Consider the following 21415-nt stretch of genomic DNA (forward strand, 5'->3'; position numbering starts at 1 on the left):
TCCGCAGCCTGAAAGTTTGTAGGAGTAGATACTGATTCTAGCCCTGGAAAAAGATTAAAGATTTGTTTTATAACTGTCAGACCAAACAGCCCAAAGTAAAATGTCTCCTAAACTGGGAAAGGTTGAATCCAGACTAAATCAGCTTGAATAGGCTGTTTTCTCCCATGCTGAAGAACCTTTCGCTAAGTAGTTAGAGCAGGAGAAAGGAATTAGCTTTTTATTTTATGATTTCAATCCTATTTCAGAATTTAAACTGACAGGTTTTCTGTCTAAATTTATTTATTTATTTATTTTAAATTGGTGCCTCATTTAATTATGTCTTTAAACAATTTGAGGCCAGATTTCCAATGCCCTGGTGTTTTTTTCCAGAGGGGAAGACATTGGTTCCTTCTCCTTGGGCTAATTCTCCAGGCATCCCTAGTGGCCAGGCAGCTGGAAGAGCTGTCTCGCATCACCCTTTGGCTATCCGATCTGTTCTGGTGACAGCAGCTTCCTAGGGGCCATGACAATCAGCCAAATTTGGAAATGACTTAACATTGTGTGAAGAAGAGGTTGAACTGGCTTTCAACATGGTGGTCAAGACACAAAGGTGGATCAGGTCCAAATTCCCCTGACACTGAGCTAAGCACAACGAATCGTTGGATCGTAATAAGCACAATTTCTTTCTTCTACCTTATTTCAAACAAATTTACCCTGTGTTCCTTCTTTCTTTCATTTTTCAAAATTGTATTTCTTTTTGTTTATTTGCCTGTCATTTTCTCCATTGTTTTTTATTTCCAACAGTGGACTTACTAACACTCCCTTCATTGTTCATGTCATTCCTGACATTGCTTTACTGACTCATTTTTTAGTATAAACGATATTTTTTTCTTTTCTTTTTTCTTTTTTTTTTCTACTAATGCAGTCCTTCATTTTCCTCCAAGTGCATTTTCTTCTGAGAACAACTTGTTCCTCTGGAATCCCTTAAATGATGTAACAAATTATTATTTGGAGATAGTTTGACGCAGGTGCGATGTCTTATCTGCTGCCATTAAATAGTTGTTTGGCCTTTACATGTTGAGTCACCATTTTGTGTTAAATAGACATGGTTTTAATTTGGGATTTAGCTCCCTTAGCAGAAACAGAGTTGCATCGTCTTTCTGCCTACCATTCTTTTCTCATATTATTGAAGATTATAATGCATTTTTTTACCCTTTACTATTCTGAAGTGCTAAGATCTTCAGCATGTTTCTTTCCTCTGTGTGCTGGATTTTATTGGGTAACGCTGAGAGGAACAAAACCTTGGATCAGGTTGTTGTGAAAAAGTAAAAAGAAGAAAGAAAAGAAACAACATTCTCCAACCTTCCCCAACACCCCGCAAATGAAAAACCTCATGGCTTTATTGTTCCATTGAGGATTTATTGTCACATTCCATTTTAGTGATTCCAGACATCATGATTAAAAAGTGGACATGGACATCCCATTTTACTTTTAGTCAGCTGCTAACACAAAAGTCCTCTGATAGGAAAGTCAATACAACTCCATGAATGAGTGCTGCTGGGATCTCTGAATGGGACATTACGGCACTGCAGGTGAATCTCATCCTACTAGCTCAAAGAGTAAGTGTGGCTTATTTCCTAAAGGTTGGAGTTGGGACTGTGGCTGAGCAAAAAGGTCAGTGAACCAGTGAATAATCCTTGCATCTTCATGGAATATTATATTGATGGTTTTTCCTGACTGACCATTGATTCTACAGATTTTAACAAATTCAGACTTGTAGGGTGGAATTCATTCAGTTCAACACTACATATCGTCAAAGCAAAGGACTCATCTAACCTCTTTGGACATCTATTTGAGAATGAGATGCCTCAAATCCTAAATCTGTGATTAAAAGGGGAGTCTGAGCATATTGTTCAAACACAAATTCCTACTCCGTTATGTTTTGCATATGCCCAGGTGAATCTTATTCTGAAAGATTTCTCTTTGTTTAACATTTTATGTTTTCCTATTTCCAGTGAAAAAATGGAAGAGGGAACTTCAGAACAATACAGAAGTACAAGTAAAGAAGTTTTGTAACGTCAAAGATAATGGACATACTTTAGAAGAAAACCTTCTTCGTTGGCAAGTAGGTAATATTCTAAATGACTTCACTTATTTAGACCCATTTATACAGCCATGGTAGCATATAATCATGGCACTTCAGTTTTAGTCCTTGGAGTTTTAGGAAATAAAGCCAAATTGGCTAAATGTACAGAGGGCCTATTAACTTTAGCTCTAGATGAAACTCTTGTATCAAAGTTCCTGACTGAAAACAAAGAACTTTTTGATGCTGATTTTAATGGCACCATAGTTTCAGCCAAAAAGATTCTAATGTATCATACATAATTTTTTTGATGCAAGAGAACAACATTTTAAGAACCATATCCTAAGAGGACTGTATAAAACAAAACCTTAACAACTTACTTTTATATTCGTCTTCCCCAGAGTAACATGCAGGATAAGATTGTTGTTCAAGCCAGCACATGTTGTGCCAGCCATCAGTTGATGTCTATCACAAATCCTTAGCAGTAATGTTCAGTTTATAGAAGACTGGAGATTGTTACTTCTGGGAGCATGTATGAGCTTTAATTTTCCCTTCATGTCCATCCATGGATGAGTTATGGTCTCACGCATTTTCTCTGGTACAACAAATTTCATATTCTTCTGGCACAGTTTCCAAGGTTCCTCAGGGGGATCTAGAGTTGTCTGGTAGCTAGTTGGCTACTTGGGGAACACAAAGTTCTGAAAGCAGCTCCCACCATCTGGCTTGAGTGCTAGAGAGAATGTGAGTGTGACAGGACAGAAACTTTTCCCCTGGACATCATTTAAAAGAGCATTATTCCTGCAGCTGAATTATACCTCAATCTAGTTCTGCCAGTTTGAAACAATGGTAAAGGTCTCCACTCAAGGAAATTGCTTAAAATATTTATAAGCAATATCAGAATGGTTCTGTAAAGATGGAAGTTTTGGAGACCCAGTAGTGGCCACTTCAGAAGTCTGAAGTCAAAGAGCATGGTACACGTTTTTCTCATGACCAGCTGCTTGAACATGTTTAAAGCTACTCCTGAAGATGAAGACAGGACTTACTGGAACTGATGAAAACAGCCAGTGCCTCAGATTCAGAGGTTTGGTGTTCTTTAGAAACCTACATCATGTCTCCACGAGTATCACTGGGCATCTTAAAAGCCCCTTGCATCTCAAACCATTCTATGATTCTATGATCTTCATAACTTTAAAGCAATCTACTCCCTGCTGTTTACTTTCTGTCAGCTGCCTGGGCCAGCAGGTCCCTGGGAGTAAGGACTGTGGGGCATCCCCACCTGGGACAGCCAGGAATGTCCTGGCAGCCCGGTGCCTGTCACAGTCGCAGCCAAAAGCAAGGTAGCTGGTGCACTGAGAGAGACCCAGTGCTGAGCACCAAGTACTTCCCGTGAGGTTTGGGCCTGTGATTGAGCCCAGATTTGTGTTTGTGATGATTCTGCTATGAGTGGTGTGATAGCTATGTGGACATAGCACGTGGCGAGCTCAAATCTCAACATGACTTAAATGTTATCTTCAGACAAATAAACTCATCAGAAACACAAATAAAGACATTTATTGCAAAAAAAAATTCACATTCACATCATTAAATCTTACAAAGTGTAAGGAGGTCATTTTGCAAACTGTGATGTATCTCTGTGTACAGTGGGTACCATTTTCATCAGAACAGCTGCCTGGGACATGCATATATTTATAAGAAGGTGACAAGGCAAATATCTCTGTATCTACAAAGGTTTTGAATTGGCTGATGACATTGTTCTGACACTTCCACATTTTCATTTTCTCTGGATCTGGCAGTAGAGGCACATAGAAAACACCAAACCGAGAACCTGGAAAAGAAAAACATTTCTGGTATTACTTGGCAGTCCTGAAAATCCCAAGATACAACTGATACACAGAGGGAACATTTTGTTTGCAAATGTCTTGGATTCACATGCAGGCTAAATCTGCTATGCAGAAGATCTTTTCCAGCGTAATTCTTTAAGAACGTGATTGTAGCATATTGCCATTTAAGTGAAATTGTTATGTACCACAGGTAAGACTGAAGATAAAATGGGAAATGTTCATTTGTTTGAAAGATGGATTGACTGTGTGAATGGGGAGTGAGTTTCACCCAAGTGAAACTGAGCCATTTTTTCTCAAAATTATTTCCTCTAACAGAATGACCTGAAACTATCAGAGGTCCACAAGGAGTATGATGGAGCAGGCAGAGAAGGAAAGCTAGGGAAGAGCACTTTCCCTTGTCCATTTCTTTTTATTTGATGTTTTCAAGAGGGCAGAGATGGCTAAGCATGTGGCCTTTTATTTGCTGTTACTTGATATGTATAATTTAATATCTTTGGAAAGGCTAAATCTTCAGCGAGTGTGAATTGCCAGCTGACAATTTGTGCCAGCTGAGGCTGTTCTCATATTGTTTACTCTTTCTGTTTTCTAATCTTTTTATGATTGAGTGAGGCAATCACCACAGCAAAATGATAACTAGAGGAAAGGGAAGAATTATAGTCAATGAACCAAAGGCTCTAACAAATATGACTGCAGTAACTAGAGCAAAGTGACTTATGACTTTCTGGATGGATATATAATTTTATACTTGTTACATTTTTAAAGACCTTCCTTTAATTGTTGTTATATTTATTTCATCTATTTCCCCTCAAACTCTACATATGGGCAGGAGACCTGATCCCTCACATACAGCAACTCAAATAACGTGAAGTCTGTTCAGTCTTCTGTCCTCCTGTCATCTCATAGTGCTGCAGCTGTGTAACTGTTCCTTTCTTATAATTATTTTCCTGGAAGTGTATATCAGAGCTGGAGCTTGAGCCCACTCTCATAACATGAGTAACAGCTCTCTGCCAATGATGTTAAGAAGTTTTCACTCAGAATAACAAACTGAACTCTGCACAGCAATCTTCGTCATTCTGCTTTTCCCTCAAACATCCATCTGCAGAAGGGGGGCAGGGGAAAAGGGAAACCACAAAGGAATAGTGAAAAGAATGAAAATGACCAAAGAAAGCAACATGACGAAATCCCCTGCTTCTTTGCCATTTTATCCTAATCAAAGCTTATCATTCATCAAGTAGCTGATTGTATCACCTCATTGTTTTTCGTCCTCTTTCTGGAGGAAATTTTGCATGTTAGTCTCCAATGAATGATAAAGAAATCCAAGTGCTCACGTTCCACATTTTTTTACACACTTGGATATATGGAGCAGTGCAGGTGTGCACTCAGGCACATTCACACATCATCTTGACGGTTAAATTATGCCCTCAGAATAATAATTTCATATTGTAATTCTCCATAATGAGAGTTTGTATTTTACAGACTGCAACGTTTTTGTACAGTTTATCTTTTTCCTCCAGTGAAGAAGGGAAAGAGAAGAACAAGTACTTTGACTCTTGTGCATCTGAGGCTGGGACTCTGCACATCCCTCTGTCCACTGGTCTTGCTGTCAAGCCACTGCCTGGCTCCAGGCCTGTCTGATCTTTGCAGAAAAGCAGTGTGGAGACATATTTTTATACAGACAACAGGGTGGTCTGGTCCCATTCCAGTTTCTCAGCTCAGCAGCCATATGCAGTTTATAGGAAATAACAGTAAAATCGTAGGTAAGATTAGAAATGGTTGTCCCTTGTCTATTCATTGAGCAAACCAAGTGCTCTAATCCAGCTGCTGATGTATTTCTAAGTAGAACATATTGCTTGCCAACCACTAAATATTTTAATAGTATATACTGGTACCTCAATGACTGCCATTCCAAATGCAATTCCCATAATTATGTCCATATTTTTCTTAAGGAAATCGAGAAGCAGTGTTTTACAAGACTGAAAAATAAAATAAAACAGTTAATTGTAGGTAAACAGGATTATCCTGAGGTTATTAGGAGCATATCCTCTAAAATACCTTCTTTCTTCTCTCTGTGTGGAAGAAAAACAATTTGAATTTAATTAACAACAATGGAGCTGTACATACCATGTGTTATGAGACAGATATCAAGCTCTCGCCTTCCCAAATATAAAGATGAATTTGGCATCATTTTCCCACCAATCTGGTCTTTTAGTTTGAGACCTCAAAGCCTGTTAGTAAGATCAGCTTCAACTAACTATAGTTGAGTTTGGATATGAACCCAAGCTTAAATATCATTTTTGACAAATGATTTATTGTTTTGGACTGACTGAAGAGAATGATCATACCTGAAGTATATATATGTGTATATATATGTGTGTGTATAAATATATATTTATTCATATATTATTATTAATAATTGCATGCTTCTACTCTTATAAGGCCTACATGCCCTTCAGATGTTGACAGTACTCCTTTAGCAAACTGTGAAGCCAAGTGCAGCTTAAATCCATCACAGCTACAGTACTGTTCCAAAACTACATATACTACCACAAAATATAATGCAGTTATACGCCTTCACCATAATTCCTCCACAATAAACATGTAGGTACTTTCCTTCCAGTCCTTCTAAAAACCTTTTTTTTAGGCTGACTCAGAACTGCACTTTCTTCCTGGATGACAAGAGTTGAATGTCTTTACTAGAATCCAACACCACTGTGAAATCTGCGTGTTCAAGTGAGCAATATCTTGCACCTGCAATAATTTCACTGATGGTTTCTTATGTGTTCTTTGAGGGTTTGCCTGAGGCCCAAAAGACATAAAATTGTGGCCCAAACACCCTCTTTTCATACATTATTTCCAGATTGGGTTTTGGCATTCTCTACTTAACCAGAGTTTTCCCATGCTTTAAAATAGAATTTGCTTATGTGAGACTACATGGTGAAGAAATCCATGTTCAGGCAAGACTTTTAAAATAGAATACAATTAGCTTTGTACATTTGCTAAAATTTGCTTTGCATTAGATGCAGATCAGTGAGCTTCATGTCACCAGCATTTTAAAATTGCAGCTATCTGGCCTAGTCTTCCACTGTTTTTTTCCTGCTTTTCTTTGCATACACAGAGTTACATTTCCATGTAGAGAGACAGATAAATTGTGAAAGAAAATGAGATTTCTGCTGCCTACCCACCAATTTTTGAGTATACTTTTTTGTTACACATCACCAGGCATTTTTTCCTTATTATTATATTAATTGCCGCAAGCCTTTCAAAAGACCATAGTTGTTGCAGATTACACTTTGAGTGCGCTGCCAGGAAGCCTACAACATATAAAGTGTCCTTCCAGTCAATTCTGCAAAATGAGCATGTTTTTTAGTAAAGGGCTAAAAAACCCCAAGGTCCTGCATTTAATGTTCTTGCTTTTCAATATCCCTTAACCTCTGAATCAACACGTCTAGCACCAATATGAGCTCTGGTGGGAGAATCACCTTCCAAGGGAGAAGTGAGATCCAAAGAGTAGCTGATGCATTGCTCTAATCCAGAGGTATACGCTGACCCTGAAACCATAGTAGCAGTTTTCACCCATATAACCACACAGAATTCTGGTGTCCTATAGGTAGTGGAGTGCACAACTGAAACAGAGACATCTCAGGAAGAGGAAGAAGCTTTGTGTTTCAGATATGCAAAGTAATTAAACAAAGTTGGTGTAGAGGTAATCCTGTCTGAAAAAGAGAAGTCTTTTGGGGAAGAGACAGAACGGTTGTCTATGCCAGTCACAACTCTCTTAAAGCCTCTTTCTGGAAGGAAAAGTGGGAGGTTGTACTTTACTTACCTGTTTAAAAATATATCTGTCTTGATAAAGGTAGCAGAGGTTTTCTTCTTGATACTTTTTTTCACATTCACAGACTTTTTTGCCATCAAAAACACTATTACTATTTGTTCCCCAGTCATTAATCCCATTGTCCAAACCACAGCATTGACCCTGTAAGAATAGAGGAAATGGGAAGATAAAGAAAAACATGTCGGTTTGCCGTGAGGGGAGGGGAAGAGGGGGAGCTGTGAGGAACAAAAGTTTCCTTTCATCTTTTCCCATATGGACATTTTCCAGATTGATATCTGTGTCAAACATCCCTTATGTTTCCAAACTGGTTATGAGAATGTGGAAGTACGAGTTCAAATAAATAAATAACAAGAAGAAGAAAAGAAAAAAAACATCAGGTTGTCAATATTGTCCTGGAGCACCACCCTGATGAGGTAAGCCTGAGTAACTTGGGTCTTTTCATTATGGGGAATAGAAGACTGAGGAGGGCCTGATAAATGTTTCAAAATATCCAAATGGAGGTGAGAGGTAAATGGATGAGGCTAGGCACTTCTTGGTAGTGTGTAGTGACAGGACAAGGAGTAATGGCTTTTAAGTTGAACATAGGAAGTTCCGTACAAACATTTGGAAGAACTTTCTTATGGTAGGGGTGGAGGAGCACTGGAACAGGCTGCCCAGGGTGGTTGTGGAGCCTCCTTCTATGGAGATATTCAAGACCTATGTGACTTATTTTAGGGTACCTGCTTTAGCAGGAGGGTTGGACTTGATGATCTTGAAGTCCCTTCCAACCTCCACAGTTCTGTGATTCTATGTGTAATGTGCAGTGATCAAAAAACAGTAAGATAATGTAAAGCAAGTAATTATTAATGCTAGAGTACAGCATGGGTCAACTCTAGGTATTTTATGTTCTCAGAATCAAGCCTCCTCTCTCAGCATTTGGTAAGTAACATCTGCAGTAAAACACATCTGGACAAGCCAGGCTGAAAAAAGTAATATTCAGATACAAAAACACCCTGCGAAATCTAGAAAAACAACCACTTTTAATGATAATTAGCCCTTAAAATTAGAAATGGACTGAGGAGACCAGGGCTCTGTGTGGGGTTTGTGAAACTTAAACCAGGTGCAGTTTCACTTCATGTTTCACTTTATTCAAGCCACTGAAGCTCAGGGGCGCAGACTTGTATTTGTGTTTTCCCTCATTTAAAAACCAGCTGGAAATGCTCATGTTATTTTGTATTAAAACAAAGGCTGTTGGGCATAATAAAGGAAACCTATTCTATTTAAACATTAATAGAGTAATTATGAGATTTTTCATCTTGTTCACCTTTCAGCTATTCCTCTAGGAAGGTGATTATTATATCAGGAGAAATAAATTGGCTCCAAAGCAGAGAAAAGAGCTGGAGATGAAATGGAAAAGAAGCAAGTGTAATATAAGCTGACTAAATATTGCTTCCCAGTTCCTTTCCTTTCACACCAGCAGCCTTTAAAAATGCAGGAATCTTTTAAGCCTACAAATAGAATTAATCTCTCATTAGGGAGTAAGAAAAAAGCAACAGACATTTTTCAGTGTATAGAAACAGGTAACAGTAGGAGCATGGTGGGGACATACACCATAAATGATAACTGTGAAATTATCATTTACTCTCTGTGTGATGCCTAGCACCAGGGTGGTACAAAGCATTCACCTTCTGACATCGTGCAGGTGGGAGAAATCCAAATACATATAAACACGGGGAAAATAAATAAGTCAAAACAAAACCTCCGCATGAGATGCACTGCTGGAGTTTTCCTTGCCTAATTTTCTTGCCTAAAGAGTATTGGATAGTTCTTAGCTGGGGTACACTGAAGGAACAGCTTCCCTTCAAAAGGGAGATCTGTAGCAAAGGAGAAAGAAGCCTTCTCATTTAGAAGCTTATCTGACTGTCAGTCTCATTTCCTGGGGACAACTGCAAAGGGAAAGCAGGGCTTTCAGCACTGCAGTGATGAGACAGGCTCCATGTGTGTCCCAGCTGCAGAGATGGCCTTGCCCTGGAGGAGAATAAAACCCTCCCCTGGAGCAGGAGCCATCTAGCTCTGAAGTAACACCTCAGTGAGGGCTTGTGGAGGGTTGATTTCAGGCTAGGAGAGAAAGTGATGCTGGGGATTAGCAGAGTTTGCTCAAATCTTATCACCATTGGTTTAGGAATGTCATCATTAAAGGCTCTGTAAATAAGAAGGCTAATTTCTTTAGGTACTAAGTAACTTCATCTTCCTTAACCAGCTGAAAGGAAACAAAAACATGGTAGCTTGAGCAGGAAAGGAAGATCTTCTGGAGGTCAAGAAATGCTGCTGAGACCATTCAGACATTAGAACAGACCATCACCAGTCCAAACCAAAGCAAATGCCATTTTATTGGAGCTAAAATGATCTTTGGAGACTGAAAAATTTCTGCAGTACTTCCAAGAAGAAACAAGTGGTGTACATTTTTTTCCCAATGTGAACAGAATTCTTTAACTTAAATCTTTAACTGAACTAACTTTATTTAAGTAATAAATACTTCTTAATTAAATTAATCTTCTAAGTTAATCAATCTGGTTGAAGCTCTTGTAGCTCTTCATGCAGATACCTTTTGAACACTGCCAGGGATGGTGACTCCATCACCTCCCTGGGCAGCCATTCCAGTGCCTGATCACTCTCTGAGAGAGTCCAGGTACAGTCTGGAATAGAGAATAAAACCAGCACTCCAACCTACCCTTACAATAGCACCTTGCTTCAAATAGATGATTCAGATTGTACCTTGTAGGTAACTATGACTAGAACAGAATTATAAAATGCATAACTTTTACTGTCCCAGTCAAAAGTGTGGAAGAAGGACAATGCTAGCATCAAACAGACTCATATCTGTAGATTTGTGACCAAGATGCAAATCTGATTACTTGGATATTAATTGCTATCTGAGTCTATGAATTTGATCTATCCCACTCCACGGAGAATTACAGGTTTTAAACTACACTTCCTCTAATATAAACACAAAATTTATCTAGTGAACGACATTCAGTCTGCTAGAATGACAAAATATGCAAAAAAAAAAACCAACCCACCAACACACCACAAAGAACAAACGCAAAGACATGCCAAGTTTTAAACATCCATTACTGATTATGCAGCTCCCGGATCCAGTAGGCATGCTCTACACACTCTGAGTGCTGTAGTATAACCACCAGTGTAATGAGCACCTAACTTAGAAGAAGGAACTGACAACCTCTTATAGTGATGTTACAAACTAAGGGGGATGTGTTATTGGCAGTATTGATTCATGTAAGCAATCTGTAATTTCTGTGAGCACGCTGACAAGTTTATAATCACCAGTGTGAACTTATGAGGTTTAAGACTAAGAAATATTTAGCTACCAATTTATTTTCCCCAGACTTCCGGAAAATTTCAATTAGAGTCACTGAGAATGTCTTCCTCTGTGAGTAATAGGGAAATGGGCTTTTAAAATTCTCCTCAGCAGATCTGCCTTCGTGTTATTTGTCCTGCCTCCAACCCTCTTATAAACATTTTTGCCTAAAAACATCATGGAAAGCCCATGCCAGATTGACAGAAAAGAAACCCCTTGTGCAATGCTATAATTTTTGTTTAAGTCAGAATCTCTCCTATCCCCACAGAATGAAATTCAAATTTATGGCAGAATAGCCATAAGATGAAGCTGAGAGACAGAACAGATGATAGCAACAAACCCCACTTTACTTACTACATTTTACTTACCTGTAGCTGAAACTTCTGCCATGACTCTTGAACTTGTTTTGCATTTTCGGAATTACCTTTCAGTAAATCAGCAGCCTCCTTAAGTGTCAGGTTAAGGCCCTCCTCAAGCTGCAAGTCCAAATAACTTGTTAGTTTTCTATGGAGAAACAAAACTTTGGGAAGACTTCAGTGAAAACGCAGAATAATACTGTACCTGAGGTTTGTACACTGCTCCTAAAATACCCCCTGTGACCTGAAGGATAAGGATCAGCAGCAGTCCAATAAAAAACTAGAAAGGAAACAAAACAGAGATAGAACTATAATAATTTTGACTGACTTGCTCTCATTTCTTTTAGGTGAAAACTACTCTTTCATGTGCCTCAACAAACATTTTGGTAGAAGGAATGGAAGTTTCAGTCAGTTCCTTATTTGGATATGAGAAAAGGGGATTCTTGAGACAAGGTGTGTGCCTCACCATCAGGTGGTCATCAAAACAAAGCACACTGTGGAGCAGTGGCATGACGATCAGCATGTAGCTGGGAGATGCTGAGTAGGACAAGGAAAATGTTCCAGGAGGAGTAGTGGGAGATTAACTGACAAGAAATGCAATAGATATTGAGGGTGACTGGTGGAGGGAAAAAAAACTAGTGATGTGATCAGGCCTCTCTGGACTCTGTCTTCTATTTCATGAGAATACCCACTATTTTTTCTTCACTTGAAATCAGAAAGGACTCAAGCATAGGGTATGCAATGAAAATACATGTGCATAGGTAAGTAAGTGTTTCATTAAATAAAAATGACCCCATTCTCATTTGGTACTAACAGTGACCTTAATTATCAAATGTACCTGTGGCCTGGTTAAGATAAATAATTGTTTTCCATTCCTACCAAGAGAAGCATGCACCGGCTTTCCCTTATGGCACCACAGCAACCAAGAAATCCTAGGATCATAATGATGGAGCCCACAGCTATCAGCACATCAACCCCGACAAACATATTGCTGCTGCTTATGTCCAGAGCCTGAAAAGAGAAAGAAAAAATCTTTCATTGGCAAGAAATTCCTCCTAAAAATGTCTGTTTCATCCAGAAACAAGACAATAAATAAAAAATTCATTTTTAAAGTATCTTTTAGTTTTATTTCTGTTGATGAATCTTTGCTTTTTTTTTTTTTTTTTCTGCAAGTGGAAAAGTCTGATTATCTTGAAATCTCCTACATTAGCCAGCAGTTAAATAAACAAAATCTCTGTTTGTCATTAGAAGAAGTACACTCCATGGCTTTTCCTGAGAGAACATTTCTAAGAGTAATGTTGGATATATCAGGGAAAGAGTTAGATAGATATATTTTCCAAAGCATTTTGCTCTTTCCTTTCCTTTCCTTTCCTTTCCTTTCCTTTCCTTTCCTTTCCTTTCCTTTCCTTTCCTTTCCTTTCCTTTCCTTTCCTTTCCTTTCCTTTCCTTTCCCTTCCCTTCCTTTCCTTTCCCTTCCTTTCCTTTCCCTTCCTTTCCTTTCCTTTCCTTTCCTTTCCTTTCCTTTCCTTTCCTTTCCTTTCCTTTCCTTTCCTTTCCTTTCCTTTCCTTTCCTTTCCTTTCCTTTCCTTTCCTTTCCTTTCCTTTCCTTTCCTTTCCTTTCCTTTCCTTTCCTTTCCTTTCCTTTCCTTTCCTTTCCTTTCCTTTCCTTTCCTTTCCTTTCCTTTCCTTTCCTTTCCTTTCCTTTCCTTTTTCCTTTCCTTTCCTCTCTTTCCTTTCTCTCTCTCTTTCTCTCTCTCTCTCTCTCTTTTTTTTTTTTTTAGGTATGATCTTTAATAATAGACTCAGAAACGAGGCCTATTTTGATGTCTGAGACATTCTACTAAACAATTCATATACCTCCATAATATTAAATATCAAACTATTGAGTTCCCACAGGACTAACTAAGTCCAAAGGCCAAAACAGAGAGAAATGTTCAAAGAATATTTTCCAGTGTGGCTGGTGCCAAGATTAGAAAAAATATCTGGAAGTTTTCACATACATCTTCTGATGGAAATTGCAAACATATATAGACAAGTATAATCCTCCTCCAAGTTGGACAGTACCTCCTGTTATTTATTCCTAGAAAGATCTGCTCGTCTACAGCCAAATCCTTATGGTCTTTTCAATTATTATTCAGGCAAAATGTAACACTAGTTTTGAATGGGAACTTTGCCTGCAGAGAGGCAAAATGTAAGAAAGTGCTTTAAATTTTAGTGCCTATTCTTAATCCACAGTTTTTGTAGAGTAACTGTTGTTACTTCAGGAAACCATCTTAGGACACATTTAAGAAAGCTTTTCTGAACAGGAAATTTCTTCAAAATTAAAATAATCTATACTGTCATGGTTCTCAAGCTCCATGGCATTGTCTGAGCCATCATATTAGAGATGGTCATTTAGTAAGCACGGAAACTTTACCTTCTGTAAAATGTGGACTAGGGAGGGAAATCTGTCATTCTGCAGAAAAGGGTGGCTAAGCTGTCCACAATTACCTAATTTACCCCAAATCACAACATTGTTATGAATCAAATCTTCTTGTATCCATCCTCTGAGAGACATGAGGCATCTTGGACAGGCTGAAATCAGTAGTGTCATCAGTCAAATGGAAGAAATACATAAAGTTCTCTTCTCATCCCCAACATCTTTTGATTTCACAGAATCACAGAATCACAGAATGACCCGGGTTGGAAGGGATATACTGAAAGAAAAATTACTGTTCATAACTGATGTGCTGTTGTAGAGCAGCACAGGCGTGACTTGCTTACTATATCTTAAAGGCTCAAGATGCAATCTGGAAAAAAATATCTTGTGTAACAACTGATAATTTTTCTCATTACTACAGAGAGGGGATAGAAAACTTGCTAGCAATTAAGATACCAGTGCCAATGAGTGCGTATTTTGCAGAAGGCTGGCAGGGCCCACAAGACTAAAGAGGAGCCCTTGCACCAACTGGAGCAGCTCCTGGTGCATTTCTTCAAGATGAAGGGGCTCCTCAAGGCTGTATTTCTATAGCTTCGCAGGGAAGTAAAGTCATAACATCTGAGGCAATTTAATGCCCAAAATAAAATCCAGGAGGGGGACTCCAGGATTGCTTTCTCCCCTTTGGGAGACCCACTGGTACATTTCAATCCTATGTTATTTTGAAATATTTCAATGTAAATATGAGCAAAAAGGGTAAAATATTTTTAGGGAGACACTGAAAACAAATGAGAAAAATCCTTGCTCCCTTTCAAAATTACATTTATTGGAGAAATAAGTATTATGTTATTGAAGATAATGATAAAGGTAAAAATATTCCCTAAAAACACATAAATGCACCTTAGAAATATATGGCTATACTATTCTAATGGAGAAGGACACTGAAAGGTCTAAGATTAAGTTTTTCTCTCAGAGGGTGGTGACGCATTGGAACAAGTTGCCCAAGGAGGTTGTGGATGACCCATCCCTGGAGGCATTCAAGGCCAGGCTGGATGTGGCTTTGAGCAGCCTGGTCTGGTGGGTGGCAGCCCTGCATATAGCAGGGGATTGGAGTTCAATGATCACTGTGGCCCTTTTTAACCCAGGCCATTCTATGTTTCTGTGATTCTATGATATGCTCATGACATCTTATTCTTTTCTCTAACGCTGAAGTCAGTAACAAAACCATCATTATTTGTCTTTTGAAGAAACAGAGATCCACATTTTCCAACAGAAATCAGTGTGAAACTGCAAGAAATTAGATTATAACGCTAGAAAGCCCTCTTTTGTCATTACGTCTGTGTTTACATCAACCACTTTTCTGAGTACCTGCATAATCTTTTTTTCATAAATTTTATAAAATGCATTTATCTTTACCCTCACAAATCATCTCAATGAAAGCACCACACATTTGTGGAAATGCAATTGGGAAATTAGGGCCTACACAGTAGCTTCCATGTTTTTACACAGGCCAGGCATGATTGCGTATGTTTACCTCTTGAGCATCTTTGCTAACGCGTATCCATATAGAGACTCCCAAAATAATGCAACCACACACCTGTGGGAGAAAATAAACAATATTTAGAAAGATCAACAATTTTTGATTCAAGTCCAACATCCAAATTGCACCAGGAGATGGCCAAAATTCTGAAATAATTTCTTCAACAAGGTGAAAGAAACATGAATTGCTAGAGCTTAGAAAACTGATTCATAGCCAAGAAACTTCATAAGGATAGTTAAAACTTCAGTTATGCACCAAATCCCTGATGTTTTCACCCCAGAGGAACCATCATTTCCTTGATGATTTATGCATGTGGTTGGGAAGCACACAGAAATGCTGTTAGATGAGAGAAGGCTATAAATTGCTATAGTATGTATATAACATGACTGTAAAGAACATTGTTTCTTGTATAATGAAAACAAGAGATTTGATAAGGAATGCTGGTACAACTGCTATTGCTAGAGTTATTCAGGACATATATCTTTAGATGTGTGCTCTATGGTAAAACTATCAGGAGCAATTGTAACAGTCTCCCTGCTTTCTATATTGCAAAAATATCTGGCCATCTTTAACTCTTAGACTATTGCTTGCATAAATTGCACAGCGTGGTAGCTATTATTTTCATTTTTACATAGAAAATAACCTTACTCTGTCTCATACCTGTGAAAGTTAGACATCTAAGTATAAACTTTCTGGCTTGTCATGGGCCCATATCCTCTAATGAGTTGAATCACCCATTGGTGCTACCAATTTCTTTCCTCTGGCTATAAAAGAAGCCTGTACTGAATTGCTTTAAGATGTTGAAATCAAGGCAGATGAAACCCAGATCCAGTCATATTCCCTAAACATCAATCGTTCTCCAATTCTGCTGATCTTTGAGGTACTGTTCTACCTTGTGCCAGCCACACCATTGCTTGCTCTGTCTGTGGTAATTCTCTCAAAGAATTTCTCTTTATTAGCAAGAGCTGGAGAAGTGTATTAAGGATCTAATTGTATATGAAGACTGTACCACTTGAGAGGACTAGTAGGAAAGATAAATTATGGGGGATCAGAGTCTAGCAAGATTCAGAACCTGTATGGATTTGATACTTGAGTGAGAAATGTCTCTGAAATGTGGTTATGAGATTCCCATGAAAACTGGGACTATTTCTAACCTTTTAAAATTAAAAAAGCTATTTTAAAATGTTTAAAATAATTCTTCTTAGGAAATGTTTTCCCTCAACAAGACTCATATAATATTCAGCATCAAAAAAACATAACGACTTTAGCAGATTATTTAATATGGAACATTGCCAGCCCTCAGACATGAGTATCACACATTTTCTTGCTCAAAGTAAAGCTCCTACAAGTATGTTTTAAACATGAAAAGGAAAGTTGTACAATCGATGACAGCTATATCATGTTATCAAATTTAACTAGAACTCCCCACTGAAATCATCTGAATCCCACTGAATCCGCCTAGAAAGTGATGGTATCATGTGACTCTGTATTTGGGTCTTGTTCAGCAGCATTATGTGAACCATGTAGCCATGCATCAAACAACGTGCTCCTGCTAATGTGAAAAATTTCCACTGAAGCAGCTATTACTGCAAATCCAAACAAAATTTGGCCCACTGCCTTATTCATTATACAATACCTCCCATAAAAAATGCAGCACAGCAGTAGAAGCAAATAAAGCTAAATGTACAGGAGCTTACCAATATTTATTTCCGCCATTCAAAAAAATTATATAATTTTAAATTTTTCAGTAATGCATATGTTTTTTAATTATAAAAAAAACTTATTATAGACTTGTAAAAATGTTAAATTTCAGTAAAATTCTAATGCCTTGCATATTTTCAACATTGTATACACAAGGTGTACAAGAACACACAAACAATAAAACTCAGATTCCAAATCAAATAGTTCTCTTCCCAATGATCCAAAATAAAACATTTTGCATTTGTTGCAATACTCCCTCCTAATTATTAGGTTTTTTAAAAAAATAAATTTTCAACTAGAGAATCTTTCACTTTTAGTGATCCAGTATTTTTGTCCAGAATAAAAAGATTCTCATTTTCCCAATGCTGGAAGGGATGTATCAGGCCACAGTTTTGGTATTTTTTCTGATGTAAGATATGGAGAAGGAGTCACTTTGGCTACAGTACGATCTCAAGTGATCAAAAGTTGCTCAGCTGTCAATCAGGTTGCCTCAAACTAGGGATTTCATTTTGCACACTTGGTGTCAAAAATGGAAATTCAACATTTGTGCACAGTGTGGAGTAGCAGAGGCTTTACAGATGAGGGTGCCAGGTGAGGCTGTACAGACTGCAAATGCTGAAGAAAAGAGAGAGGAAAAATCTGACCTAATGGTCAGGTTTAATGCACTGAACTGTCAGGACTAGTCCAGGTTCAAGACCAAGCTGGATGGAGCCCCAGGCAGCCTGATGGGTGGCAAACAACCCACAGCAAGGGGCTGAGACTTGCTGGTTTTTAAGGCCCCATCCAACCTAAGCCATTCTATGATTAATTCTACAATTCTATCACTATTAAAAACTTCAGATATGCACACAACTTCAAAACAAAAATCTCCAGAACACACCCTCAGATTCCTTTCCCTGTGATGGGAAAGATGCAAAACTCCTATCTGCAGGGGCACACAGTGCACAATGTTTGGCGCCAAGGAGAGCAAGAACAAAGCCACTTTGCAGCTTTGATATTACCGTTTCCAGGGCTTTGACACTCCAGAGTACATTGTAAGAACTGCTGCAGAAAAAGGCACAGGAAGGCTGGAAAGCCTGTTCCCGAGCTCCCAGGGTGGGGACGCTCCCAGAGAGATCACACAAGGTTTAAAACAAAAGGACACCAGATAAACATGTGACCGTTGCTGTTATCTAGTTAAAGTCACCTTCATTTCTCCCTGTCAGTTTAATTTTCCACCTGCCCAACTTCCTTGTGCACCTGGGTGAGCAGCTGTGAGAGCAGTGGAAATTGCTGTTCCCTGTGCTCCACCACAGCAATTTAATGATTTCCAGGGATTAGAGACAGGAGTGTAATTCAAAGAATTCAGTTTCATTGTACTCTAACCGCATTCCTGTTTGCACCGTGCCTATTCTCCTCTCTCTTGGTAGTGCTGACCCCTCCCTTTAAAGCTGAAGTTAGCTGCATTTGGTGTCCTCCTTGCCCCCATTCAGGCTGCCCAGGCACAGAAAATTCTCCCCAGCATGTCTCACTCTTTTTAATTGTATCACCTTTTTACACAGGAAATGTTCCTCAGGTCAGCAACCAGACTGTGGCTGATAGTTTCACTTCTGATTTTGGTGAAACTCAGGTGAACTTGACAAGCTGGTGGGAAAGCTAACAATGAGGTGGAACCATGACAGAAATGTTCTTTAACTCAAAACTTCTCAGAATTCCAGGAGCAGAAACTCTTGCAAACTGGCTGAGAAGTGGCAAATAGGCAAATGTGATTTAATCTACCCTGTGAAAGATGCCTGCCATCCTGTGTCAGGCACAGGGAGAAGCTCCCTTTCCTCGTATGCTGGAGGAAGCCAATCATTTCAGTATGGCCCCCATCCATACTGCCAGCCCATACCATTTCCCAGAAATTTATTGCCCACCATCAGAAACTAATTATGACACTAAGCAGAAAGCAAAGAACCGCAAAGAAGGATATGAAAACCATTTATCAATTAGGAGGCTAAAAATATAAGTGCATTTTCCTATCTTCTGTTGCAACTATGCTTTCAGCATCGTGTACTTTGTTTGCAAAGAGCAGACAAACAAACAAAAAAACAAATAGCAAGCAAGCAAACAAACACAAGAGAACAATGTATGTTAAGATAATGGAGAGTCTGTTATCTTCTGACTCAAGTGAGTGATGTCCCTTGAGATGAGGGGCACATTTCAGACAGGGAGACAGAATTCTGGCTGTTCTCCTTTTCAAAGCAGAGGGAAGGTATTTTTTTATAAGAAAAAGAGAAAGGAAGGGAAAAAAAAAATAAACCTTCTCCCCTCTCTAATTTAGAATCATGCTCTGGTTTCACTTATGCTCTATTTTCTTTGTAATTTTTTTCAACTTTAGACTTCATATAATACCAAATGCATTTAATGTGTCACTAATAACAATTTAAACACCAACTTACCCAAAATAAGAAGTTGAAGATGAACATGGAGTACTTCAAGCATTTGCTTACGCCTGCCATTTTCAAGAAGCTGAGACAAAATTGAGAAGTGCTGAAGAAACTTTTCTAGCAGTTTGACCTCGATAGAAAGACTGTTCCTGTTTCTTTAGGAAACCTCTCAGACCACATCAAATGCACAGTGCTCTGCTTCTAAAGGCAAAAATTGTGACCAAGGCTTCTACAGTTATTTAAACAGTTTTCCACAGCTAAACATTAACCAGAATGCTGGGGAAGCACTACCAGGTGTTATCACTAAACCTAAGACTCTCAATGTGTCATTGTGTGTTGTACTTTTTAATGGTTCTGCTAGTCTTGTCCTACACCCTGAAAGTAAATAGATGGAGCAGCAAAAGGAGAAGTTGCGAGAGAAAGGAAATTTTAACGATGTGCTTCCTTTATAACATGGAAATGATCACATTTCTTAATGCTTTTAAGATTCAAGACATTCCAGAAAAAAAAAAAAAAAAGGAGGAAGTCTGTGTTATACCTGCAGAAGGTATACTTTTGCTGTTCACATTTCCTCTTCCTTATCAAATCAGGACCTTGGGAAACTGAGGTCTGTGGTGCTCAAATTCTCCTGCCATGCAGTATTGTGAACCCCAGCACAGAGATCACAGTTCTGGTGTGAGATTCAGGATGCCTCTTGACAAAAGAAGCTTGATTTGTCTCAGAAAGTGAGGCAATAAGCCTGCTTCATTAGTGTTGTTTTATGTCTTGCTAGTTTGCTTCTGTACTCCTCAAACAAATATCTTGATGGGAGTATAAGTCTGCAATTACTCTGTCTTTTCTATCTGGAGGAGTCTGACATACCAGTTCTTGGAAGGCTAAGCATCAGATACTGGTTCATCAGAAAAAGAAAGGAAGAAAGAAAGAAAGAAAGAAAGAAAGAAAGAAAGAAAGAAAGAAAGAAAGAAAGAAAGAAAGAAAGAAAGAAAGAAAGAAAGAAAGAAAGAAAGAAAGAAAGAAAGAAAGAAAGAAAGAAAGAAAGAAAGAAAGAAAGAAAGAAAGAAAGAAAGAAAGAAAGAAAGAAAGAAAGAAAGAAAGAAAGAAAGAAAGAAAGAAAGAAAGAAAGAAAGAAAGAAAGAAAGAAAGAAAGAAAGAAAGAAAGAGAAAGAGAGAAAGAAGAAAGAAAGAAAGAAAGAAAGAAAGAAAGAAAGAAAGAAAGAAAGAAAGAAAGAAAGAAAGAAAGAAAGAAAGAAAGAAAGAAAGAAAGAAAGAAAGAAGAGAGAGAGAAAGAGAGAAAGAGAGAAAGAAAGAGAGAAAGAGAGAAGAAGAGAGAGAGGAAGAGAGAGAGGAAGAGAGAGAGGAAGAGAGAGAGGAAGAGAGAGAGGAAGAGAGAGAGGAAGAGAGAGAAGGAAGAGAGAGGAGGAAGGAAGGAAGGAAGGAAGGAAGGAAGGAAGGAAGGAAGGAAGGAAGGAAGGAAGGAAGGAAGGAAGGAAGGAAGGAAGGAAGGAAGGAAGGAAGGAAGGAAGGAAGGAAGGAAGGAAGGAAGGAAGGAAGGAAGGAAGGAAGGAAGGAAGGAAGGAAGGAAGGAAGGAAGGAAGGAAGGAAGGAAGGAAGGAAGAAAAGAAGAAAAGAAGAAAAGAAGAAAAGAAGGAAGAAAAGAAGAAAAGAAGAAAAGAAGAAAAGAAGCTTTATTTTGCAGGTGAGCACAAAGGATTTAAATGAGAGAGATTAAAGACAATCTGGGCTGAAGTGATTTATGAAGCCCAAGCCCAGATTTAGTCTTTTACTGTTAGTTCACTTTCTTCAATTCTGTTCTCTGTATTCCAAAAAATGAAGCACTATTGCATAACGCACCTGTAGATGGTGACTAAAAAATGTTGCTTAGACCTGGATACTTAGGA

General features: G+C 38.4%; 1 protein-coding gene across 1 annotated transcript; it reads right to left on the reverse strand.

Moving 5' to 3' along the window:
* Nucleotides 1-3595: 3595 nt before the first annotated feature.
* TSPAN8 (tetraspanin 8) lies at nucleotides 3596-19792 on the reverse strand. The gene is made up of 8 exons (XM_015855927.3): nucleotides 19530-19792; nucleotides 15400-15462; nucleotides 12329-12460; nucleotides 11655-11729; nucleotides 11462-11569; nucleotides 7727-7876; nucleotides 5793-5876; nucleotides 3596-3887 (listed from the first exon to the last, which is right to left on the reverse strand). Exons 1-8 carry the CDS (start codon nucleotides 19587-19589, stop codon nucleotides 3834-3836), a joined length of 726 nt encoding a protein of 241 aa, XP_015711413.2. The 5' UTR covers nucleotides 19590-19792; the 3' UTR covers nucleotides 3596-3833.
* Between the last annotated feature and the right edge of the window lie 1623 nt (nucleotides 19793-21415).

Source organism: Coturnix japonica, chromosome 1 (assembly GCF_054131305.1).
Source record: "Coturnix japonica strain WE chromosome 1, WE-NBRP24, whole genome shotgun sequence".
NCBI classification, from domain to species: Eukaryota; Metazoa; Chordata; class Aves; order Galliformes; family Phasianidae; genus Coturnix; species Coturnix japonica.